The 22773-nt window shown below is 41.0% G+C and overlaps 1 protein-coding gene across 5 annotated transcripts in view; it reads left to right on the top strand.

The window, feature by feature from the left end:
- Mocs1 (Molybdenum cofactor synthesis 1) overlaps positions 1-22773 on the top strand; it is a 35218-nt gene extending 12445 nt beyond the window's left edge. For all 5 annotated transcript variants that reach the window (XM_070097384.1, XM_070097385.1, XM_070097386.1 and 2 more), the window contains exons 7-10: positions 1110-1255; positions 7715-7800; positions 20283-20330; positions 21147-22773. In XM_070097384.1, coding sequence (XP_069953485.1) covers positions 1110-1255; positions 7715-7800; positions 20283-20330; positions 21147-22054 — 1188 coding nt within the window. In that variant the 3' untranslated portion in view covers positions 22055-22773. The remainder of the gene's footprint in view (positions 1-1109; positions 1256-7714; positions 7801-20282; positions 20331-21146) is intronic.

Below are 22773 nucleotides of genomic sequence, written 5' to 3'. Positions count from 1 at the left end.
AAACCTTACAGTATAAAATACAGTACTAACAACATAAAAAGTAAAGTAAAACATAAAATTCCAAAATAAAACAATAAAATAAAGTCATTACAAAAATGTTTTGTTGATATTCAGTAGTAAAGTTCGACTTACGACCGGTTTCTCGGAACCGAACTCGGTCGTAAGTCGGATGGTAGGTGTATATATAATTTTTTTTCTTATATGATTTAAGAGAGATTTTGAAGTCAAGAGAAGCTCCTTCTGTCTCTTGTTTCATAATTCAATATGACTACCCATAAATGGCAGCCTTTGTGGAACTTTTCAACCCCCCAGTCTGCCTTGTGGGCATTTTTTCCCTTATAATGATAACAGTGTGTTTTCTACCCATTAAGTATCATATTTCTCCACAATGCAGTTGATTATGAAACATGTACCAGGAACTGAACTACTTCTTTTTTTTTATTTGCATATTTTTTAATATCTTAATAAATAACAAAAATATTTTGTTGTAAATATCACTACTAGTATGGCAGGGACAGCATTATACATATTATACAGTCTAGTAACCCCCTCTGTATACATTACTAAAGTTAAAAAGAGAACCTTGTGTTTTCTTTTTTGGGCCACCCTGCTTCGGCGAGATGCAGCCAATTTGTTGAAAGAAGATGAGATATTATACAATAACACCTGTGTTCTCTTCACATAAAGTATCCTCCTCTCATGATGCCTAGTTTGTTATTGAACAACCTCCCTAGTGGAGCATGAAGCACACTTTTGTTTACCAGACAAATTTGAGGCACAGGATATGAGATGTTTGTTCAGTATATGTTACTTTGTTTCTCATATTTTAAACCCTTAAAAATTAATTAGTTTCCCTGTGGTGTGTCCAGTTCCCCCTCACTGTCATAGAGCTATGTGACAAAAAAAATAACCATTTTTTATACCTTTTTTTTAAATTAGTATATTTTCTAAATACAGCAGTACAAAACAAAATACAAGACACACAACAAAATATATTTGCATCATTGACAAACTATTGGATGCTTTGCATTTTGTACTGAGTTTCATATTTTTATTTTTTAGTCTTATTTTTTGTTTATTTGCCACAAAAGCATTTTCCTTATCAACAGGCATACAAAGTCCCCGACTTTGCTGGGCAAATTGGTTTTATTACCTCTATGTCTCAAAACTTTTGTGGTACCTGCAACAGACTAAGGATAACAGCTGATGGCAATCTTAAAGTCTGCCTCTTTGGTGCTGCTGAAGTTTCATTAAGGCAAGTGTACATCTGTTTGTCGTATGTTGGATGTTCATTTGTTTTAGTAGCTGTAAATATGGCAGTAAATGTTGTGAGTGTGTGTGTGTGTGTGTGTGTGTACTCACCTATTTGTGGTTGCAGGGGTCGATTCATAGCTCCTGGCCCCGCCTCTTCGCTGATTGCTACTAGGTCCTCTCTCTCCCTGCCCCATGAGCTTTATCATACCTCGCCTTAAAACTATGTATGGTTCCCGCCTCCACTACGTCACTTTCTAGGCTATTCCACGGCCTGACTACTCTATGATTGAAGAAATACTTCCTAACATCCCTTTGATTCATCCGAGTCTTCAACTTCCAATTGTGACCTCTTGTGTCTGTGTCCCTTCTCTGGAACATCCCGTCTTTGTCCACCTTGTCTATTCCGCGCAGTATTTTATATGTCGTTATCATGTCTCCCCTGACCCTCCTGTCCTCCAGTGTCGTCAGGCCGATTTCCCTCAACCTTTCTTCGTAGGACTATCCCCTGGGACTAGTCTTGTTGCAAACCTTTGCACTTTCTCTAATTTCTTGATGTGCTTGACTAGGTGTGGATTCCATACTGGTGCTGTATACTCCAGTATGGGCCTGACGTAAATGGTATACAGAGTCTTGAACGAATCCTTACTGAGGTATCGGAACGCTATCCGTAGGTTTGCCAGGCGCCCGTATGCTGCAGCAGTTATCTGATTGATGTGCTCCTCAGGAGATATACTCGGTGTTATACTCACCCCCAGATCTTTTTCCTTGAGTGAGGTTTGCAGTCTTTGGCCATCTAAACTATATTGTGTCTGCGGTCTTCTTTGCCCTTCCCCAATCTTCATGACTTTGCATTTGGCAGGGTTAAACTCAAGGAGCCAGTTCTGGACCACGCTTCCAGCCTGTCCAGGTCTCTTTGTAGTCCTGCCTGATCTTCATCCGATTTGATTCTTCTCATTAACTTCACATCATCTGCAAACAAGGACACTTCTGAGTCTATCCCTTCCGTCATGTTGTTCACATATACCAAGAACAGCACAGGTCCTAGGACTGACCCCTGTGGAACCCCGCTTGTCACAAGCTCCCACTCTGACAACTCGTCACGTACCATGACTCGTTGTTGCCTCCCTGTCAGGTATTCTCTGATCCATTGCAGTGCCTTTCATGTTATGTGTGCCTGATCCTCTAGCTTTTGCAGTAACCTCTTGTGAGGGACTGTGTCGAAGGCCTTCTTGCAGTCCAAAAAAATGCAATCGATCCACCCCTCTCTCTCTTGTCTTACTTCTGTCACCTTGTCATAAAACTCTAGTAGGTTTGTGACAGGATTTTCCTTCCCTAAAACCGTGCTGGTTGTCAATTATACACTTGTTTCTTTCCAGGTGCTCCACCACTCTCTTCCTGATGATGATCTCCATGACCTTGCATACTATACACGTTAGTGATACAGGTCTGTAGTTTAGTGCCTCATGTCTGTCTCCCTTTTTAAAAATTGGGACTACATTTGCCATCTTCCATACCTCAGGGAGTTGCCCAGTTTCAAATGATGTGTTGAAGATCTTTGCTAATAGCACACACAATATCTCTGCTCCCTCTTTAAGGACCCACGGAGAGATGTTGTCTGGTCCCACCGCCTTTGAGGTGTCAAGTTCGCATAGCAGCTTCTTCACTTCCTCCTTGGTTATATGTACCTCATCCAGCACTTGCTGGTGTACCCCCCTGTTCTGATTTCCTGGAGTCCTACTGGTTTCCACTGTAAATACTTCTTTAAATCTCGTGTTGAGCTCCTGACATACCTCTCAGTCGTTTCTTGTGAATTCCCCATCACCCTTCCTCAGTCTGATTACCTTGTCCTTGACTGTTGTTTTCCTCCTGATGTGGCTGTACAACAGCTTTGGGTCAGTCTTGACTTTCGATGCTATGTCATTTTCATATTGTCGCTGAGCCTCCCTTCTTATCTGTGCATATTCATTTCTGGCTCTTCGGCTAATCCCTTTATTTTCCTGAGTTCTCTGTCTTCTGTACCTTTTCCATTCTCTAGTACACCTAGTTTTTGCCTCCCTACACCTTTGGGTGAACCAAGGACTCGTTCTGTTCTTCCCATTATTTCTGTTTCCCTTGGGAACAAACCTCTCCTCTGCCTCCTTGCATTTTGTTGCCACATAGTCCATCATTTCTTGTACTGGTTTTCCTGTCAGTTCCCTCTCCCACTGAATGTTTTGAAGGAAGTTCCTTATGCCTTAGTAGTTCTCCCTTTTGTAGTTTGGTTTTTCCCACCCTATTCCTGCTACTCTCTCCACTTGGAGCTCAACTATGTAGTCGAAGCACAGAACCACATGATCACTAGCTCCCAGGGGCCTTTCATACAAGATATCCTCGATGTCCGAACTACTCAAGGTGAATACAAGGTCCAGTCTTGCTGGTTCATCTTCTCCTCTCTCTCTGATAGTGTCTCTAACATGTTGATGCATGAGGTTTTCCAGTACCACATCCATCATCTTGGCTCTCCATGTTTTGGGACCCCCATGGGGCTCCAGGTTTTCCCAGTCAATCTCCTTGTGATTGAAATCACCCATAACTAGTAACTTTGCTCCCCCATGTGTGCTCTCCTGGCCACCTCGGCTAGTGTGTCGACCATTGCTCTGTTGCTTTCATCGTATTCTTCTCTTGGCCTCCTGCAGTTCTGTGGTGGATTGTACATTACTGCAATTATCACCTTATGTCCCTCAGACTGGATTGTTCCTACTAAGTAGTCCCTTTCACCCGTGCCATCCATTCCTTCCATTTTCTCAAAACCCCACTGGTTTTTAATGAGCAGTGCAACTCCTCCTCCCCCTCTCCTCCCTCTGTCTTTCCTGAGGATTTGATATCCGGGTGGAAAGATTGAATCTGTTATTATTCTTGTGAGTTTTGTTTCTGTGAGTGTTATTATGTCTGGGGATGTCTCCTTGATTCTTTCGTGCCACTCCTCATACTTATTTGTTATTCCATCTGCATTTGTATACCACACCTTCAACTTCTTTTCTAAGACTGTGGTCTGGGAGGTGTATTGGGGTTGGGGAAGTGGGAGACCTGATAAGGAACTATGGTTGCTGTGGGGGTGGAGTTTATAATGTAGTGGGTGGGGGCATTGGATGTGGCATGGGTGTTTTGGTTTAGAGTGTTTGGCTGCACTGGGGTTGACCTGGTTGGGAGGCTTCTATAGGAAGCTGTGAGGGAGGTTGTATTTGATCTTCTTCCTGTGTCTGGGATCTCCTGTCTGTCTTCTCCATCCCCTCTCATTCCTCCTTTCGCCTTTGTACCATCTCTCTCAGTTTCTGCCTTTCTTCTTGTGTTCTGTCACGCTCGAGATACACCTTCCTGTATGCCGGCATGTCCCTTAATCGTGCTTTCTCCTGCAGGATCCTGTTCCGAGTCGATTCTGCCTTGAAGGTCACTTTCACTGGCCGGGTTCTTTTTTTTACAAACCCCCCTATTCTCCGAAAATTTTTCAGCTGGGTCATGTCGTCTTCTCCTATTACTTTCATGATGCTTTCAATTGCTTTTTTTCCCCCTTGTTTTCTTGCTTCATATGTTTCCCCTTCAACTTCCCGGAGCCCATACACAAAGACTGACCTCACCCTTTCATTCTCCCACTGCATATCCCTGTGTATCCCCTCATTTAATTTGATTTCCTTCATTGCAGCTTTCCTTTCTTCAGTTTCACTAGCTAATGTGCTTAGGCTCAGTGGTCTGTCATTTTCCCTTCTCGGCTTTCCCTGGGCTCTGCTGTGGTCTGTTAGGGCCTCCACATATAGCTTAGCTCTTTCATTTACTACAGTCTCCACAGATAGAGCTTCTACTTGCAGTTTTGCTCCTTCTTTCCCTACAGTCCCCTTATTTGTGACTGAGGTAGCAGTCTCTGTTGTCAATCCCAAAATGTTTTTTAGTTTTTTTAGGCTGTTTCAGATTTTTCAGTTCCTCTTCTAAACTCTGTATCCTGGCCTCTGCTGCTTTGACTTGCACCTCCCACTTCCTGCTTTCCATTACTATCCTCTCTTCCATTCTCATGCTAAGTTCTTCTAGTTTCCTTTCCCATTCATGTTCCCATTTTATGAGCTCTGCTTCCCAATCTTCCTTTGCAGCTTCCTCCTCCTGTCCCTTGGTTTTTCTTGTTGCTCTCTGGCAACCCATTTTTGTTTTATCCTGATTGCCTCAGATTGGGAAACCTATGTAATTTTGTGTGTTAGGTTAGTAGTGTGTATGTCAGAGTGTGGGGGGGGGGAGGTAGAGGAGGAACTGTGGCTATGTGGGAGAGGGGTGGGGAGGGGGAGTGGGAAGGAGGGAGAAGCAAGTGGGAGGGGGAGAGGGGAAGGAGGGAGAGGTGGGGAGGGGGAGGGTGAAAGAGGGAGGCGAGGGATCAGGTGAAGGAGTGAGATGTCGGTGGGGAGGGAGGGAGTGTATGTGTTGTGTGTGTGTATTGTGTTTGTGTGTGGGGGGGTGTGGGGGTGTGTTGTGTGTGTGTGTGTTGTGTTAGTTGCCATTCTGTCCTAGGCACATGTCGATTGGACACTAGGCCTGCTGTATATGCACGTGTATGTGTGTGTGTGTGTGTGTTTGTGTGTGTTTGTGTGTGTGTGTGTGTGTGTATTGTGTGTGTGTGTGTGTGTGTGTGTGTGTGTGTGTGTGTGTGTGTGTATGTGTGTGTGTGTGTGTGTGTGTGTAATTATGTGTGGAATTATGTGTGGGTTTAGGATGTGTCTGAAAAGTAGGTGACTTTTGCTTGGAGTGTAATGTGGATTCTCAGTGGTCGCTTGTGACCACAACCTCTTGTGACCTGACCCCCACCCTCCTGGGACTTGGCCCGCACCTTCTTACAATGTTGCCTATGCTTGACCTGCCACCTAGCTTATAGTAAGTTACTCGCCTTGTTCAATGGATTACCAATTGCTATTCCTTGTTGAATACTTGAGTGCCTATTCTTTATCGTGCTATGAGAGACCATTCGCAATCAGCTTGGCGGTTAATTGAAACCTGGAACCCCACACCCATGCAATCACTCAATAGGTGATTACAGTACTTGCAATGCAACTGTAGCAGCCTGTAGATTGTCCAGCTCGATGTGACGTCCTGGCGTATATCCACCTCAATTTCTTCTCGTTAATAATGTACCCTATTCACTGTATTTATCTCACTGGTCACACGATTGTTTCACTTTATTATCTTTCTTGGGTGACACGTGACAACGTCGCCTGAGCACACACACTAGCCTGCCAGCCCTGACTGCGCACCACGTTTGACTTTCTATATCACTTACGAAAATGCGGCTCTCCCTACACTTATGTGGCTCAGGCAGTTTATAAAACCTTCAAGGAATTGTTCACTATCCTAGCACACTTAGCTACCCTTCAGATCACTTGGGTAGCCCTCAAAAACACATATTCGCGGAGCGCGGAAGGCATGACCGGCGCACACACTGACTAGACGGGGTGTGTGTGTGTGAAAATCAGTTGCCTGGAGTGGAGTCTTTGCTCAGTGCCTTATTGACTAACACATCAGGATGTCCCCCGGTTACAGTAGGAGCTCCTGGGTCACAGTAGAAGGCCCCTGGGTCACAGTAGAAGACCCCTGGGTCATAGAAGGAGCCCCCTGGGTCCCAGCAGGAGCTTCCTGGGTCCTAGTAGGAGCTTCCTGGGTCCCAGCAGGAGCTTCCTGGGTTCAAGCAGGGGTCTTAGCAAGAGCTCCTTGGGGTCCCAGCAAGAGCTCCTTGGGGCCTCGGCAAGAGCCCCTTGGGGTCCTAGCAGGAGCTCCTTGAGGTCCAAGCAGGAGCTCCTTGGGGTCCCAGCAGGAGCTCCTTGGGGTTCCAGCAGGAGCCCCTGGGTTCCAGCAGGAGCCCCTGGGTTCCAGCAGGAGCCCCTGGGTTCCAGCAGGACTCCCTCCAGGTCACAACAGGCCAAAGACTTTTTAATGAGCTTTCAGCATGTTAACAAAATATTTGTTGGTCCCACAGTTGATCTCTTGAAGAGAATGCAGCATTTTATGACCCATACAAGGTTAGCTCTTGTTTTTTAAGATACTATAGATAATAATAACATTTAGGTGAAAACACAAACATTTTCAGAAGATGCTCAATAAGCCAGATTTTAATGGCAAAAGGTGTATTAAATTTCGAACTGCAAGTACTGTATTCACCTGTCTGATTAGTCATTGTGCAAGTCAAGCTTTAGGTGAGACTGTGACAAAATAAAATAAATATTGCATAAATATATATTGTTTGTAACACACACATACACGAGGCAGGGTCAGGAGCCGAGTCTCAACCCCTGAAACCACAGTTAGGTGAGTACTATAAATTCTCAGGTGTTTTGTGATCATTCTTCATTTAGCTTTTCTACCTGATTAAAATAAATAAATGCTGTTTTGTTAAAAAAAATAATAAATAAATTGCATTATATTTTAATGTTTCTTTTATCTTATTTTCTACAAGGGATGCTATTCGTAATGGATGCACAGATGATGAATTGCTAGAAGTTGTTGGTGCAGCTGTTGGCAGGAAGAAAAGACAACATGCAGGTGTGTATTGCTGAATACAGTAAACCCTCTCGTAATACATGGCATACATTCCTGAAAATCGGCACTGTTTGGAATTTATCATTATGTTAATGGGAAGAACGTACAGGAAAAATAGGGTTATGTTCCGTATCCTTTCAGATTTGCCAAGCACCTTTTTAATATTCTACTAGGTAAATATTACTACAGTTTATCTTGTATTCTCATTGCTGTATATTAACATGGAAGCATATAGAGAGTGTTGATGTGGTCCTACTGGGCTGTAGCAATGAGCTATGTTGTTTGTGTTGATGTGAATACAGTAAGTCCTCAACTTATAAACACATTGAGAATCTTCTGTATTGTGTATAATATTAGTATATCATTCTTTCTTCTTTCAACAAACTGGCTGTATCCCACTGAGGCAAGGTGGCCCAAAAAGAAAAATGAAAGTTTCTCTTTTTAACTTTAGTAATATATACAGGAGAAGGGGTTACTAGACTCTTGCTCTTGCCATGTTAGTTGCCTCTTACAACATGCATGGCTTATGGTGGAAGACTTCTGTTCCACTTCCCCATGGAGATAAAAGTGGACAGCACGGCTGCCTCTAAATTACCAAACTCGGGTTCAATTCCTGGCGGAGTCTTCTTTTAGCCATGCGTGTTGTAAAAGTCAACTAAAATGCCGGGAACAATGGGCTAGTAACCCCTTTTCCTGTAATGATTACTAAAAAGAATAAGAAGAAAATTTTACGTGGGATGTCTGAATGTGCGTGGATGTTGTGTGAATGATAAGAAAGAGATGATTGTGGATGGTATGAATGAGAAGAAGCTGGATGTCCTGGCTTTAAGTGAAACAAAGCTGAAGGGGGTGGGAGAGTTTCAGTGGAGAGAAATGAATGGGATTAGGTTAGGGATTTCAAATAGAGTTAGAGCTAAAGGAGTAGCAATAATGTTGAAGGATAAGCTATGGCAGGAAAAGAGGGAATATAAATGTATTAATTCAAGGATTATGTGGAGTAAAATAAAGGTTGGATGTGAAAAGTGGATTATAGTAAACATAGAATTGATGAGGGGAAAAGGGTGAGTGGTGCACTTAGGAGTCTGTGGAGACAAAGAACTTTGTCCTTGGAGGCAAAGAGGGGAATGTATGAGAGTATAGTTTTACCAACGCTCTTATATGGGTGTGAAGCATGGGTGATGAATGTTGCAGCGAGGAGAAGGCTGGAGGCAGTGGAAATGTCATGTCTGACGGCAATGTGTGGTGTGAATATAATGCAGAGAATTCGTAGTTTGGAAGTTAGGAGGTGGTGCGGGATTACCAAAACTGTTGTCCAGAGGGCTGAGGAAGGGTTGTTGAGGTGGTTCGGACATGTAGAGAGAATGGAGCGAAACAGAGTGACTTCAAGAGTGTATCAGTCTGTAGTGGAAGGAAGGTGGGGTAGGGGTTGGCCTAGGAAAGGTTGGAGGGAGGGGGTAAAGGAGGTTTTGTGTGCGAGGGGCTTGGACTTCCAGCAGGCATGCGTGAGCGTGTTTGATAGGAGTGAATGGAGACAAATGGTTTTTAATACTTGACGTGCTGTTGGAGTGTGAGCAAAGTAACATTTATGAAGGGGTTCAGGGAAACCGGCAGGCCGGACTTGAGTCCTGGAGATGGGAAGTACAGTGCCTGCACTCTGAAGGAGGGGTGTTAATGTTGCAGTTTAAAAACTGTAGTGTAAAGCACCCTTCTGGCAAGACAGTGATGGCGTGAATGATGGTGAAAGTTTTTCTTTTTCGGGCCACCCTGCCTTGGTGGGAATCGGCCAGTGTGATAATAAAAAAAAATAATAGTAAACATATATGCACCTGGAGAAGAGAGAAGTGTAGACGAGAGAGAGAGAGATTTTGGGAAATGTTAAGTGAATGCGTGGGGAGTTTTGAACCAAGTGTGAGAGTACTGGTGGTTGGGGATTTCAATGCTAAAGTGGGTAAAAATGTTGTGGAGGGAGTAGTAGGTAAATTTGGGGTGCCAGGGGAAAATGAAAATAGGGAGCCTTTAATTGAGCTGTGTAGAAAGAGGTTTGGTAATAAGTAATACATATTTTATGAAAAAAGACGATAAATAAATATACAAAGTAAGATATAGCACATAATGAAAGTAGTTTGTTAGATTATGTATTGGTGGATAAAAGGTTGATGGGTAGGCTCCAGGATGTACATGTTTATAGAGGGGCAACTGATATATCGGATCATTATTTAGTTGTAGAGGAAAATGGCAACAAGAAGTAAGAGAGAGGTGAAAGTGTATCAACTAAGGGAGGAGGAAGTTCGGGTGAGATATAAGCAACTATTGGCAAAAAGGTGGGCTAGTGCAAGTATGATTAGTGGAGGGGTTGAAGAGGGTTGGTATAGTTTTAAAAATGCAGTATTAGAATGTGGGGCAGAAGTTTGTGGTTAGAGGAGGGTGGGTGCAGGAGGAAAGAGGAGTGATTGGTGGAATGATGAAGTAAAGGGAGTGTTAAAAGAGAAAAAGGTGGCCTATGAGAGGTTTTTACAAAGCAGAAGTGTTATAAGAAGAGCAGAGTATATGGAGAGTAAGAGAAAGGTGAAGAGAGTGGTGAGAGAGTGCATTAGGAGAGCAGATGATAGAGTGGGAGAGGCTCTGTCAAAAAATTTTAATGAAAATAAAAAAAAAAATTAGAGTTAAACAAGTTAAGAAAGCCTAGGGCACGAATGGATTTGTCAGTTGAAAACAGAGTAAGAGAGTTAGTAGATGGGGATATGGAGGTATTGGGTGGATGGCGGGAATATTTTGAGGAACTTTTAAATGTCAATGAAGAAAGGGAAGCGGTAATTTTATGCATTGGCGAGGGAGGTATACCATCTTTTAGGAGTGAAGAAGAGCAGGATGTGAGTGTGGGGGAGGTGCATGAGGCAATACATACAATGAAAGGGGGTAAAGCAGCTGTAGCTTACAGGATCATGACAGGAATGTTAAAAGCAGGGGGGGGGGGTATAGTGTTAGTGGTTGGTATTTTTGTTTTATAAATGTATGAAAGAGGGGAACGTACCTAGGGATTGGCAGAGAGCATGTATAGGTTCTTTATATAAAGGAAAGGGGGACAAAAGAGATTGTAAAAATTATAGAGGAATTAGTTTACCAAGGATACCAGGAAAAGTGTACGGTAGGGTTATTATTGAAAGAATTAGAGGTAAGACAGAGTGTAGGACTGTGTATGAGCAAGGAGGTTTTAGAGTGAGTAGGGGATGTGTAGATCAAGTGTTTACATTGAAGCATATATGTGAACAGTAATTAGATAAAGGTAGGGAAGTTTTTATTGCATTTATGGATTTAGAAAAGGCATATGATAGAGTGGAGAGGGAAGCAATGTGGCAGATGTTGCAAGTATATGGAATAGGTAGTAAGTTACTAATTGCTGTAAAGAGATTTTATGAGGATAGTGAGGCTCAGGTTAGGGTGTGTAGAAGAGAGGGAGACTACTTCCCGGTAAAAGTAGGTCTTAAACAGGGATGTGTAATGTCACCATGGTTGTTTAATATATTTATAGATGGGGTTGTAAAAGAAGTAAATGCTAGGGTGTTCGGGAGAAGGGTGGGATTAAATTATGGGGAATCAAATACAAAATGGGAATTGACACAGTTACTTTTTGCTGATGATACTGTGCTTATGGGAGATTCTAAAGAAAAATTGCAAAGGTTAGTGGATGAGTTTTGGGAGAGTGTGTTAAGGTAGAAAGTTGAAAGTGACAATAAGGTGATGAGGGTATCAAATGATTTAGATAAAGAAAAATTGGATATCAGATTGGAGAGGAGGAGTATGGAAGAAGTGAATGTTTTCAGATATTTGGGAGTTGACGTGTCAGCGGATGGATTTGTGAAGGATGAGGTCAGTCATAGAGTTGATGAAGAAAAAAGGTGAGTGGTGCGTTGAGGTTTATGCAGAGACAAAAAACGTTATCTATGGAGGCAAAGAAGGGAATGTATGAAAGTATAGTGGTACCAACACTCTTATATGGGTGTGAAGCTTGGGTTGTAAATGCGAGAAGACGGTTGGAGGCAGTGGAGATGTCCTGTCTCAGGGCAATGTGTAATGTAAATATTATGCAGAAAATTCAGAGTTTGGAAATTAGGAGAAAGTGTGGAGTTAATAAAAGTATTAGTCAAAGGGCTGAAGAGGGGTTGTTGAGGTCGTTTTGTCATTTAGAGAGAGTGGATCAAAGTAGAATGACATGGAGAGCGTATAAATCTGTAGGGGAAGGAAGGCAGGGTAGGGGTCGTCCTCGAGAAGGTTGGAGGGAGGGGGTAAAGGAGGTTTTGTGGGCGAGGGGCTTGGACTTCCAGCAAGTGTGCATGAGTGTGTTAGATAGGAGTGAATGGAGATGAATGGTATTTGGGACCTGACAATCTGTTGGAGTGTGAGCAGGGTAATATTTAGTGAAGGGATTTAGGGAAACCAGTTATTTTTATATAGCCGGAGTTAAGTCCTGGAAATGGGAAGTACAATGCCTGCATTTTAAAGGAGGGGTTTGGAATATTGGCAGTTTGGAGGGATATGTTGTGTATCTTTATACGTATATGCTTCTAAGCTGTTGTATTCTGAGCACCTCTGCAAAAACAGTGATTGTGTGAGTGATGTGAAAATGTTGAATGATGATGAAAGTATTTTCTTTTCGGGGATTTTCTTTCTTTTTGGGTCACCCTGCCTTGATGGGAGACGGCCGACTTGTTGAAAATAAAACAAAAGAACAAGTAAGAAAAATATAAGAAAACCCAGAGGGGTGTGTGTATCTTCTTTCAACAAACCAGCCGTATCCCACTGAAGCAGGGTGGCCCAAAAAGAAAAACAAAAGTTTCTCTTTTTAACTATAGTAATGTATACAGGAGAAGGGGTTACTAGGCCCTTGCTCCCGGCATTTTAGTCATCTCTTACAACATGCATGGCTTACTGAGGAAGAATTCTGTTCCACTTTCCCATGGAGATAAGAGGAAATAAATAAGAGCAAGAGCTAGAAAGAAAATAGAAGAAAACCCAGAGGGGTGTGTATATATATGCTTGTACATGTATATGTAGTGTGACCTAAGTGTAAGTAGAAGTAGCAAGACATACCTGAAATCTTGTGTGTTTATGAGACAGAAAAAATACACCAGCAATCCTACCATCATGTAAAACAATTACAGGCTTCTGTTTTCCACTCGCTTGGCAGGATGGTAGCACCTCCATGGTTGGTTGCTGTCTACCAACCTACTACCTTGGTAGTATACCATTATTGTGTATATTATTATTACACACAATACAGAAGGTCCCCAACATGTTTGTAGGTTGAAGACTTCCTGTCTTATGAATCTTGTACACAATTCAGGAAGTCCCCCAATGTGTTTGTAAGTCAAGGATTTGCTGTACAGATTTGTCAGTGGTCAAGCATTCTGTGATGCATTTCTGGTCTGATTTCCCCTTCAGTACTTTATAGATTATTGTTGTAATAAATCTGTGCTATACCAGTAAGGGTCATACAGCAAGTAATACTTAGAGCTGATAAGACATCAGTACTTGCTACTGATTCTGCTTTACAGCAATACATCTAGACATGTCAGGATCCTCTTCAGTGCAAAAATCTGTAACTTTACCAGTATAATAGATTGCTTACATAACTGTTGTAATACAGTGTTAACTGTTTATCTCCAAGTTCTTCCTCATTCTCTTCTTTTATTGTTCCCTCTTATAACTCAGATTTGAGCTCCTCCAGCAATTTTTCCTCTTGCTTTTTTTCTTTCATAGATAACTTTCTCTCTTATCACAAATGTTTCAGTACTCTACCTTCTTCCTTCTGTCAATTCTGTCACTCCTTTCGTCTTTCAGAGACCCATTTCTCAAAAATCCACTCTCAAGTATCTAAATGCATTCTCTCTCTCTCTCTCTCCTTTTTTTATGTACTTGCCTATTTGTGGTTGCAGGGGTTGAGTCCTAGCTCCTGGCACTGCCTTTTTGCTGGTCGCTGGTGTGCATGCATACGTGTACGTGTACAGGGATTATGAAGATCTGAATTTTGGAGAATATACAGTACTGAACTGATGCAAATGTGTCTTACTCATCTACTTGTCTGTATTGTATAATAATATTGCTTGATGACCCTTATGGGTTTAGCACTAAATTTCATTATAATAACTTGTGCACACAGCAACACCATTGTATATTAGTAAAGAGAACATCTACAACTTCATTGCTCAACCACTAGTTATGAGTGAAAGGAGTTGGATTTGAGGATCTGCTTTGCATGTGCCAGTAGGCTTGCAGTAAAACACTTTATTTCTTATGTTCTTCCACAAGTGAGCTCTGCCTCTTGTCATATTATCTACACCTCACGTTTGGCTCCAGTATAAAAGGTTTTATCGTTATGCTTGAGCTTCATATTGATTGAAGCTGTGTAGCTGAACACTTAAGGTCGAGGGATTGACCACCTCAAAATTGCTTCTTAAGATAAAATTTGTTCAGTCTTCTAACCCAGAATGTTAGCCACCCAGGTTACCCCAAGAAAGTCAGTGCATCATCTAGGACTGTCTGTCGTATTTCCATTGGGGTCCTTCAGTCTTGTCCCCCCAGGATGCAACCCACACCAGTCAACTAACACTCAGGTACCTACAGCGCTAGTCATGGCATTATGCCAAGTGAGCGCCCCGGCATAATGCTGTGATGAAAATCAAAGGCCTACCATACAGGGGGGCCTTTTTTCGTCAGTGTATTATGCCAGGTAGCAGCCTTTAGCATGATGTCACGGCCTGCTGCCACACTCCACAGTGACTCCTCAGTGCTCACGTGGCTACCATGGTGAGAGGAAATAGTAAGTTTATTCAGGTATACACAAGTACAGTTACATAGATTATCATACATAGCAACATATGTGTAGAGAACCTGGGATAACCCAAAAAAGTCAGTGACTTATTTCCATTGGTGTCCTTTTAATACCTTATTATTATACTATGTAGGAGATAATATCTTATTATTATACTATATAGGAGATATACCAGGAATAAGGTCAAATGAGTTATTTATATTTACATGTGTTAGTTAAAAAATAAAAAAATCATTCTCCTCCCTTTCTGTTGGTACATTCATTAGGCAACTTTTAACTCTCTTCTTGAACTGGTTCATGCTATGACTGGCTTTGACATGTGCAGGCAGTCTGTTCCATTCATTTATTGTTGTACCATATAAGGTGTTTGAAGCCTGGCTACTGACTGTGGGTACTACAAAGTTGTGTTCAAAGTTGTGCTTCGGTTCCCGACCTTGACAATATTAACAGCAAGATATTCTGGACACTGTTTGTGAGCGATTTTATAAACTTGATTTAACTTCAGTTGTTTTACTTTGTCTTCAACATTCAGCATATCCAATTGTTGTAATTCATCCTGGCCTACATGTTCTCTTGGACCCAGGTCCAGGACCCAGCTCCAGGATCCAGGTCCAGGATGAATCTTACCATTTTGTTCTGGGTGATTGGCAGTCTGTCTTTCATTTTTTTTTTTGTCAAGGCAGAGTACCATGAAGAGCAAGCGTAGTTCATATGACATTGTAGACATAGGATCCTGCGAGCCTCAGGAACTTCAGTCTGGCATTCGCTTTCTTTACTACACTGATATGCTTGGGTCAATGGGGATTCCCAGATATGTTACTGAGGAAACTGAAGTGATGGGCTCCCCATTACACTGGACATTAAAATTATTTACCCTTCTCAGTTTATGTTTCGTGCCAAAGAGTATGGTTTCCGTTTTCCCGAAGAGCAACGACAGTTTGTTGTCTACTAACAATTTGCTGCAGGACTCCAGTTCCACTGTTAATACATTAGCTATATCTTGTGGGTCTTTACCTGACACTAACAGAGCACTGTCATCTGCATACAGTAGGAGTTTGCGCTTGACATTAATGATCATGTCGTTTACATAACATAGGAATAATAAGGGACCCAGAATACTATCTTGGGGAACTCCACATGTTATCGGCAGGGGTTCTGATTATGTTTTGTTGATTTTGACAAATTGTTTCCTGTTTTTAAGATAGGACTTAAACCAGTCTACAGAACCTGTGCCGATAGCTTGAAGTTTCTTTCATAATATATTGCGGTTGACAGTATCGAAGGCCTTTTACAAGTCTAAGGTTACCATTCCTATGAGGTTCCCCATTGACATTTCAGTTCTCATGTAATCCATCAGATTAATTAGGGAGGTGTCGGCTGAGTAAGATCTCATAAAGCCTAATTGATAACTATGAAGAATGCTGTTATCATTAAGATACTTTTGAGAGCACACCACCCTCTCTAGAATTTTGGATATTACACCGAGTATACTAACAGGCCTATACTTGCTGACATCAGACCTACTATTTTTCTTGAAGATAGGAGTAACTCTGACCTCCTTGAACCGCTCGGTACGGTATTAGTGGTGATGGACAAAATTATTATGTGAGCAATAGGGATTGGCAATTCAAAGGCACCATTTTTAGGAACTTAAACGGGATGTTATGTAGGCCGGTGCTCTTCGTTGGGTTTAACCTGCTTAGTTCTTTTTGCATGAAGTCATGAGATACACTTACTAGTTGACAACTGTTTGGGGTTACCCCTTTATTGGTATAGTATGTTTGAAACTTATCAGAGTCTGTGTTAAAGGTATTTGATGCAGCTGGTAGTTTACTTACTAGTGTTGATGCAACAGATGTGTAGTGGGAATTAAAATAATTTGTCACTTTAGTTATTACGTGGCATTCCTCGTTATCGATATTTAGTACTATGTTAGATCTATCTACTGGTTTATGGCTATACACCAGCTGTTAAGTTGTTGCCAGAGCTTTCAAGGGTTATTCTTGTACTCTTCGATTGAGCAATAGTGTCTTGCCTTTGCTCCTTTTGTAAGTCTCTGCACCCTGTTCCTCACCCTTTGGAATTCATTTATTGCTGCAATATCCTGTCTGTTTGTCTTAAATCTTTTTAGGAGCTGGTCTCTCAATTTTATATTATCAATCATCCAGGGTTTGGTTCTCCGTTTAATCTTTAACTGATACAATATTATCAAGGATGGCAGTGAACATTGTTTTGAATTTTTCCCAGGCATCATTTACGACCGTGCAATGTTATCTCTGTCCAGTCACAATCGTGCAGCCTAGCTATCAGTGTTTCTTTACTGTAGTTTCTAGTTGACCTCATTTTTATTGTCCTGTGTAGGCCTATCCTATCCCTAGTGATTTTCCTGGTGCAGTAAATGATGAAATGATCACTAAGGCCTGTGGTAATGACGCCTGACTGATTAATGTTCTCAGAGCGGTAACAAGGATGGCTGAGAACTGTGTGATCCGGGTTGGTGTATTATTTTATTTTTTTTTTTTTTTTTTTTTTTTGCTGTTGAAAACATATATTGAAGTCTCACAGTATTACTGTCTCACAACTGTTATCAAGTCCTGACAAGACTCAAAAAGTCCTCTAAGAACTGGTCCTGGGTGGGAGGGCGGTAAGTAGTTCCTACTATGATGGGTTTGGTCATGGGAACCAACACTTCCAACCATAGAATCTTCAGTTTGTCATTTAAATCAGATCTTGGGTTGTAGGCTGTTATTTCTAATGTAGGCACATACCCCACCACCTTTTCTATTCCTGTCTAAGCGTTTTATATTGTAACCTTCTATTTTGACCTCGTCGTCAGTCACCGTATCATCCAACCAAGATTCAGAGATGGTTATAACTGCCGCCATAGTTCTGTTACCTAGAATCCTAATCTCTGCCAGTTTTTAAAAAAGTGATCTTTCGTTGACATGAATAAATTGAAGACCTGTTTTCATAAAACAATTATAATCATCAATATATGGCAGTGGGTCATTTATATTAAAATTAGGTAAATCAGTGTCATTATTGCTAAAGGGTAAGTGTACCAAAGTACATTTGTTACAAACAAAATGAAATCTGATATCATTACCATAATCGTACACACATCCATTATGCACAAACCCTTACACATTTTAAATAAGGTATATTTACTGTTCTTCTTTCGTACCTTAGTACAGTGTATACATATGGCTGGTGGTGTCTGAGATAATAAGAATGGTTCTATTGTCTCACATTGCCCTTTGTATGCATTACATATAGAGTTAAGGATATCATTCCTAGCTACTAGACCATCATTATCACCATCACTTATCTGCCTATTTTGCACCTGTACCATAGTTTGAGGTCCTGGATTAGTTTGGATATTGCCACTAGGCAGTTCCCCAGACCTAAACCCTGTTGAGAACCGCTGGTTAATAGTGAAGTGAAGTTTACTGGGTAAGGATATCGGTTCCATCCCACAGCTGGAGGCTGCTGTACATGAGGCATGGAATAATATACCTCCCCAAACCCTCAAGAATTTGTGTGAGAGTATTAAAAACTCAGTAAGTGTGCAAATACAGTGGACCCTTAACCAGCGATGGCATTGATTAACGATAAATCTGAATAGTGATACATTTTAACGCAAAAATTTTGCCTCAACTAGCGCTTAAAAACCCGACCAGCGCTATTTGTTCCATACCATACGCGTCCACTTTGGCCTGAGCGCGCCTCACTTGTCCCTTCGGTGCCAGTGTTTACAAGCCAGCCAGCCACCGCGGTCACTTCCAAACATACAACAACTGGAACATTTCATATTATCACAGCCTTTGTAGTGATTGCACCTGCAAAATAAGTCACCATGGGCCCCAAGAAAGCTTCTAGTGCCAACCCTACAGCAAAAAGGGTGAGAATTACTATGGAGATGAAGAAAGAGATCATTGCTAAGTATGAAAGTGGAGTGCGTGTCTCTGAGCTGGTCAGGTTGTATAATAAACCCCAATCAACCATCGCTACTATTGTGGGTAAGAAAACGGCAATCAAGGAAGCTGTTCTTGCCAAAGGTGCAGCTGCTGCTGCACCACAGTCAGCTGTTGTTGTTGCTGCACCACCATCAGCTGTATTACTCGAAGATGTGGAGAGAGTGTTGTTGATGTGGCTTAACGTGAAACAATTACCGAGAAACGATTAACCCCGGAGGGTTAGCCACCCAGGATAACCCAAGAAAGTCAGTGCATCATCGAGGACTGTCTAACTTATTTCCATTGGGGGTCCTTAATCTTGTCCCCCAGGATGCGACCCACAACAGTTGACTAACACCCAGGTGAACAGGAAAAAATGCCTGGAACTAGTGCTCATATTGGTGAGGTTAGTGGGGAGGATGTGGAAGAGTTGGTGGAGGAGGACAATGAAGAACAAACCACTGATGAGCTGCTAGATCATCTTCAACAGTAAGAGGCCACACCTGAGGAAACTGCTTCGGAGGAGGGGAGAGAGAAATTGACGAAGTTGCCTACTTCAAAGATTAAGGAAATGTGTGCAATGTGGCTTAAAGTGCAAACCTTTTTTTTAATGAAAATCACCCTCACACAGCTATTGCAAGCCGTGCTGGTGACTATTACACTGACAATGTTGTGAAACACTTTAGGATAAAGGAACGAGAACTACAGGCCTCTACGGACAGATATGTTGTGCGACAGAAGTCCAGTGACTCTGAAGCTGGTCCTAGTGGCATTAAAAGAACAAGGGAAGTAACCCCAGAAAAAGACTTGCTGCCTCAAGTGCTAATGGAAGGGGATTCCTCTTCTAAACACTAAGATGATCAATGCTCTCCCCTCCTCCCATCCCATCAATCATCACCAGATCTTCAATAAAGGTAAGTGTCATGTAACTGTGCATGTAATCTTCAGTTTGTGTGTATTAAAATTAATATTTCATGTGGTAAAAATTTTTTTTTTCAATACTTTTGGGTGTCTTGCACGGATTAATTTGATTTCCATTATTTCTTATGGGGAAAATTAACTTGACTAATGATAATTTTGACTAACGATGAGCTCTCAGGAACGGATTAATATCGCTGGTTGAGGGTCCACTGTATATTATAATCTTTCATGGTATGTGTTTGTGTGTTGGTACGTGTGCGGGGGAGGGGCGACATAATGCCGTGACTAGCACTGTACTTCAAGGCTGAAGGACTGATCACCTCATATATACCTCTCCACTTTTGTTTTCTCCAGTATGTAAATATCTGTGTTTTGACTGAAGGGGTCTGCGGAGCAGGCAGAATATCTCGGCAGTAAAGATAGCACACTGTTGCACAGTCATCTTGTTCATCTTCAATATTATACTACTGTTAAAGAAAATGTTAACTAAAACTCAAACTGTTTCTTGGACTGGAATAAAATGTTGCAGTTATATGATATTGTTTAAAATAGATTTTTTCAGCAAAATTGGTTGGTAACTTTGATAATCTATTGTATTGCTAACCATGTCCCTTAAGGTTAATTATATGAAAGAGCAAAAGCACTCCTGTGCTGATTTTCTTTGTGGTTAATAAAACACAGCTTCATAAGTCATATGTCAGCTTTGGATACTACCGCACTGTACATACTCTAAACAATATTTTAAGCTATGTATTTATGTACACTAATATTTTTCACAGGAATGAAAAATCTGGCAAAGCTGAAGAACCGACCGATGATTCTAATTGGTGGGTGATTCACGAGACTATACATAGTATGTAGACAATGTTTCTTTTCATAAGGTCTTCTGTAATTACTAACACAGCTTATACCATATTATTCAGTTTACTATAATTTGCTGATCACAATATATTTACTTGCTTCAATCAGTTTGCCAAATTAATCCATACATACTTCAACTTTGCTGCTTTGTTCCTGTATATGAAATGTAGACAGCTTACAATGAAAAGGTGTTTACAATTTTTTTTATTTTCATCATATGTTGCAAACATAAATAAGTAGAGTGGTCTAAACACAATTCAAATTCAAAGTTTATTCTCTATAAGGATTACAATGCTGAGTTTACAGAATTTGGTTATTGTGTGGTTTACATGTAGTAAAATAATTACAGAGGGTACCACTAGAACACCTAGCATGGCTAGGCATTTCGGGCAGACTTAGATTAATTCTTAAATTTAAAATATTACAAATTATGAGGTAAGTTGGTATTATGGCTAAGTGACTAAATACTAGTTTGTGAGTTTAGCAATGTGAATGCTTTTGTTTTGGCACAATACATAGTTTCAGTATTGGAGTATCACAGGCCAACTTATGACTCGTTAGGATTCATTATTTTAAGATTGAGATTGATATTTCTGTTTATGGTGAAATGGGTGAGTGAGTGTAAGTGTGAATAGGTTGTATAGGTACTCTGAATACATAACCTGTCTAAGCACCATTTTCCAAACCAATATAGATATTTAAGAATTTTCTAAGATTTTTGTACTAAATTTTTCATGGTATAGGAATGCATTCATTGATTTCTTATCAGGAGCTCATTGCAGGTAAGGGACTGAACTCGAGTGCTGTACATTTGTCTTCAATCATCTCAAATATGGCTTCATCAAGAGTTCACCAACATTTCATTCACACAACTGTACAATCCCTGAAAGCAGATTTAATCTCAAAATTAACATCATATGATAAAAAAAAATTCACCCACGTGAAATGCTGTGGATGTGTTAAAATAAGTAACTTCTCAAGTCAAATTGCTCGACAAATGTCCAGCATGGAAGATCACAATAACATTTTTTGGAAGAACTTTGGTGAACATGCACAGAGGGAAAGTTGTGAAGGCATAGAACAGAATAAAGAGGTGGTGTTACAAGAAAACAATTCTGATATCTCGCATACACAAGTAAATGCTAATAGACCTTCAGGCAAAAGCCTTTCTAGTGAGGATAATAATGATGATTCATCCTATACATTGAGTCATGTAAATTCAGCAGGTGAAGCTCGCATGGTGGATATAAGTGGAAAAAGGAGGAGCATTCGTCAAGCTGTGGCTAGAGCAGAAGTCTCTCTAGGCAGTCAAGCTTTTGCTTTGTTGAAGGAAAATAAAATGAAAAAAGGAGATGTGCTTGGAGTGGCACGAGTGGCTGGCATAATGGCAGCAAAGAGAACATGGGAGCTGATACCAATGTGCCATCCTATTTTACTTGATCATGTAGATATATCATTAAAATTGCAAGAAAACATAGAAAATGGTCAAGAATGTCACCTTGTTATAATTAATGCTAAAGCTGTTACTGCTGGGAGCACAGGAGTGGAGATGGAAGCTTTAACTGCAGTGACCGTGGCAGCATTAACAGTGTATGATATGTGTAAGGCTGTAACACATGATATTACAATATCAAACATTTGCTTACTCTCAAAATCAGGTGGCAAGAGAGATTTTACAAGGTTGTCCTGAATAGGAAGTTTGTACATTAGTGTGTGTGTGCATATACATATATATATACTGTATATATAATTTATATATTCTTCTTTCAACAAACCAATCGTATCCCACCAAGGCAGGGTGGCCCAAAAGGAAAAACGAAAGTTTCTCCTTTTAAATTTAGTAATACAGTATATACAGGAGAAGGGGTTACTAGCCCCTTGCTCCCATAATTTATATATATATATATATATATTTCTTTCTTTCAACACACCGGCCGTATCCCACCGAGGCGGGGTGGCCCAAAAGGAAAAACGAAAGTTTCTCCTTTTACATTTAGTAATATATACAGGAGAAGGGGTTACTAGCCCCTTGCTCCCAGCATTTTAGTCGCCTCTTACAACACGCATGGCTTACGGAGGAAGAATTCTGTTCCACTTCCCCATGGAGATAAGAGGAAATAAACAAGAGCAAGAACTAGAAAGAGAATAGAAGAAAACCCAGAGGGGTGTGTATATATATGCTTGTACATGTATGTACAGTGTGACCTAAGTGTAAGTAGAAGTAGCAAGACATACCTGAAATCTTGCATGTTTATGAGACAGACAAAAGACACCAGCAATCCTACCATCATGTAAAAGAATTACAGGCTTTCGTTTTACACTCACTTGGCAGGACTGTAGTACATACCTCCCTGGGCAGTTGCTGTCTACCAACCTACTACCTAGGATATATATATATATATATATATA

The sequence above is a fragment of the Cherax quadricarinatus genome, chromosome 57 (genome assembly GCF_038502225.1).
Source record: "Cherax quadricarinatus isolate ZL_2023a chromosome 57, ASM3850222v1, whole genome shotgun sequence".
In the NCBI taxonomy this organism is placed as follows: Eukaryota; Metazoa; Arthropoda; class Malacostraca; order Decapoda; family Parastacidae; genus Cherax; species Cherax quadricarinatus.
This window is presented reverse-complemented; position numbering and strand designations above follow the sequence as displayed.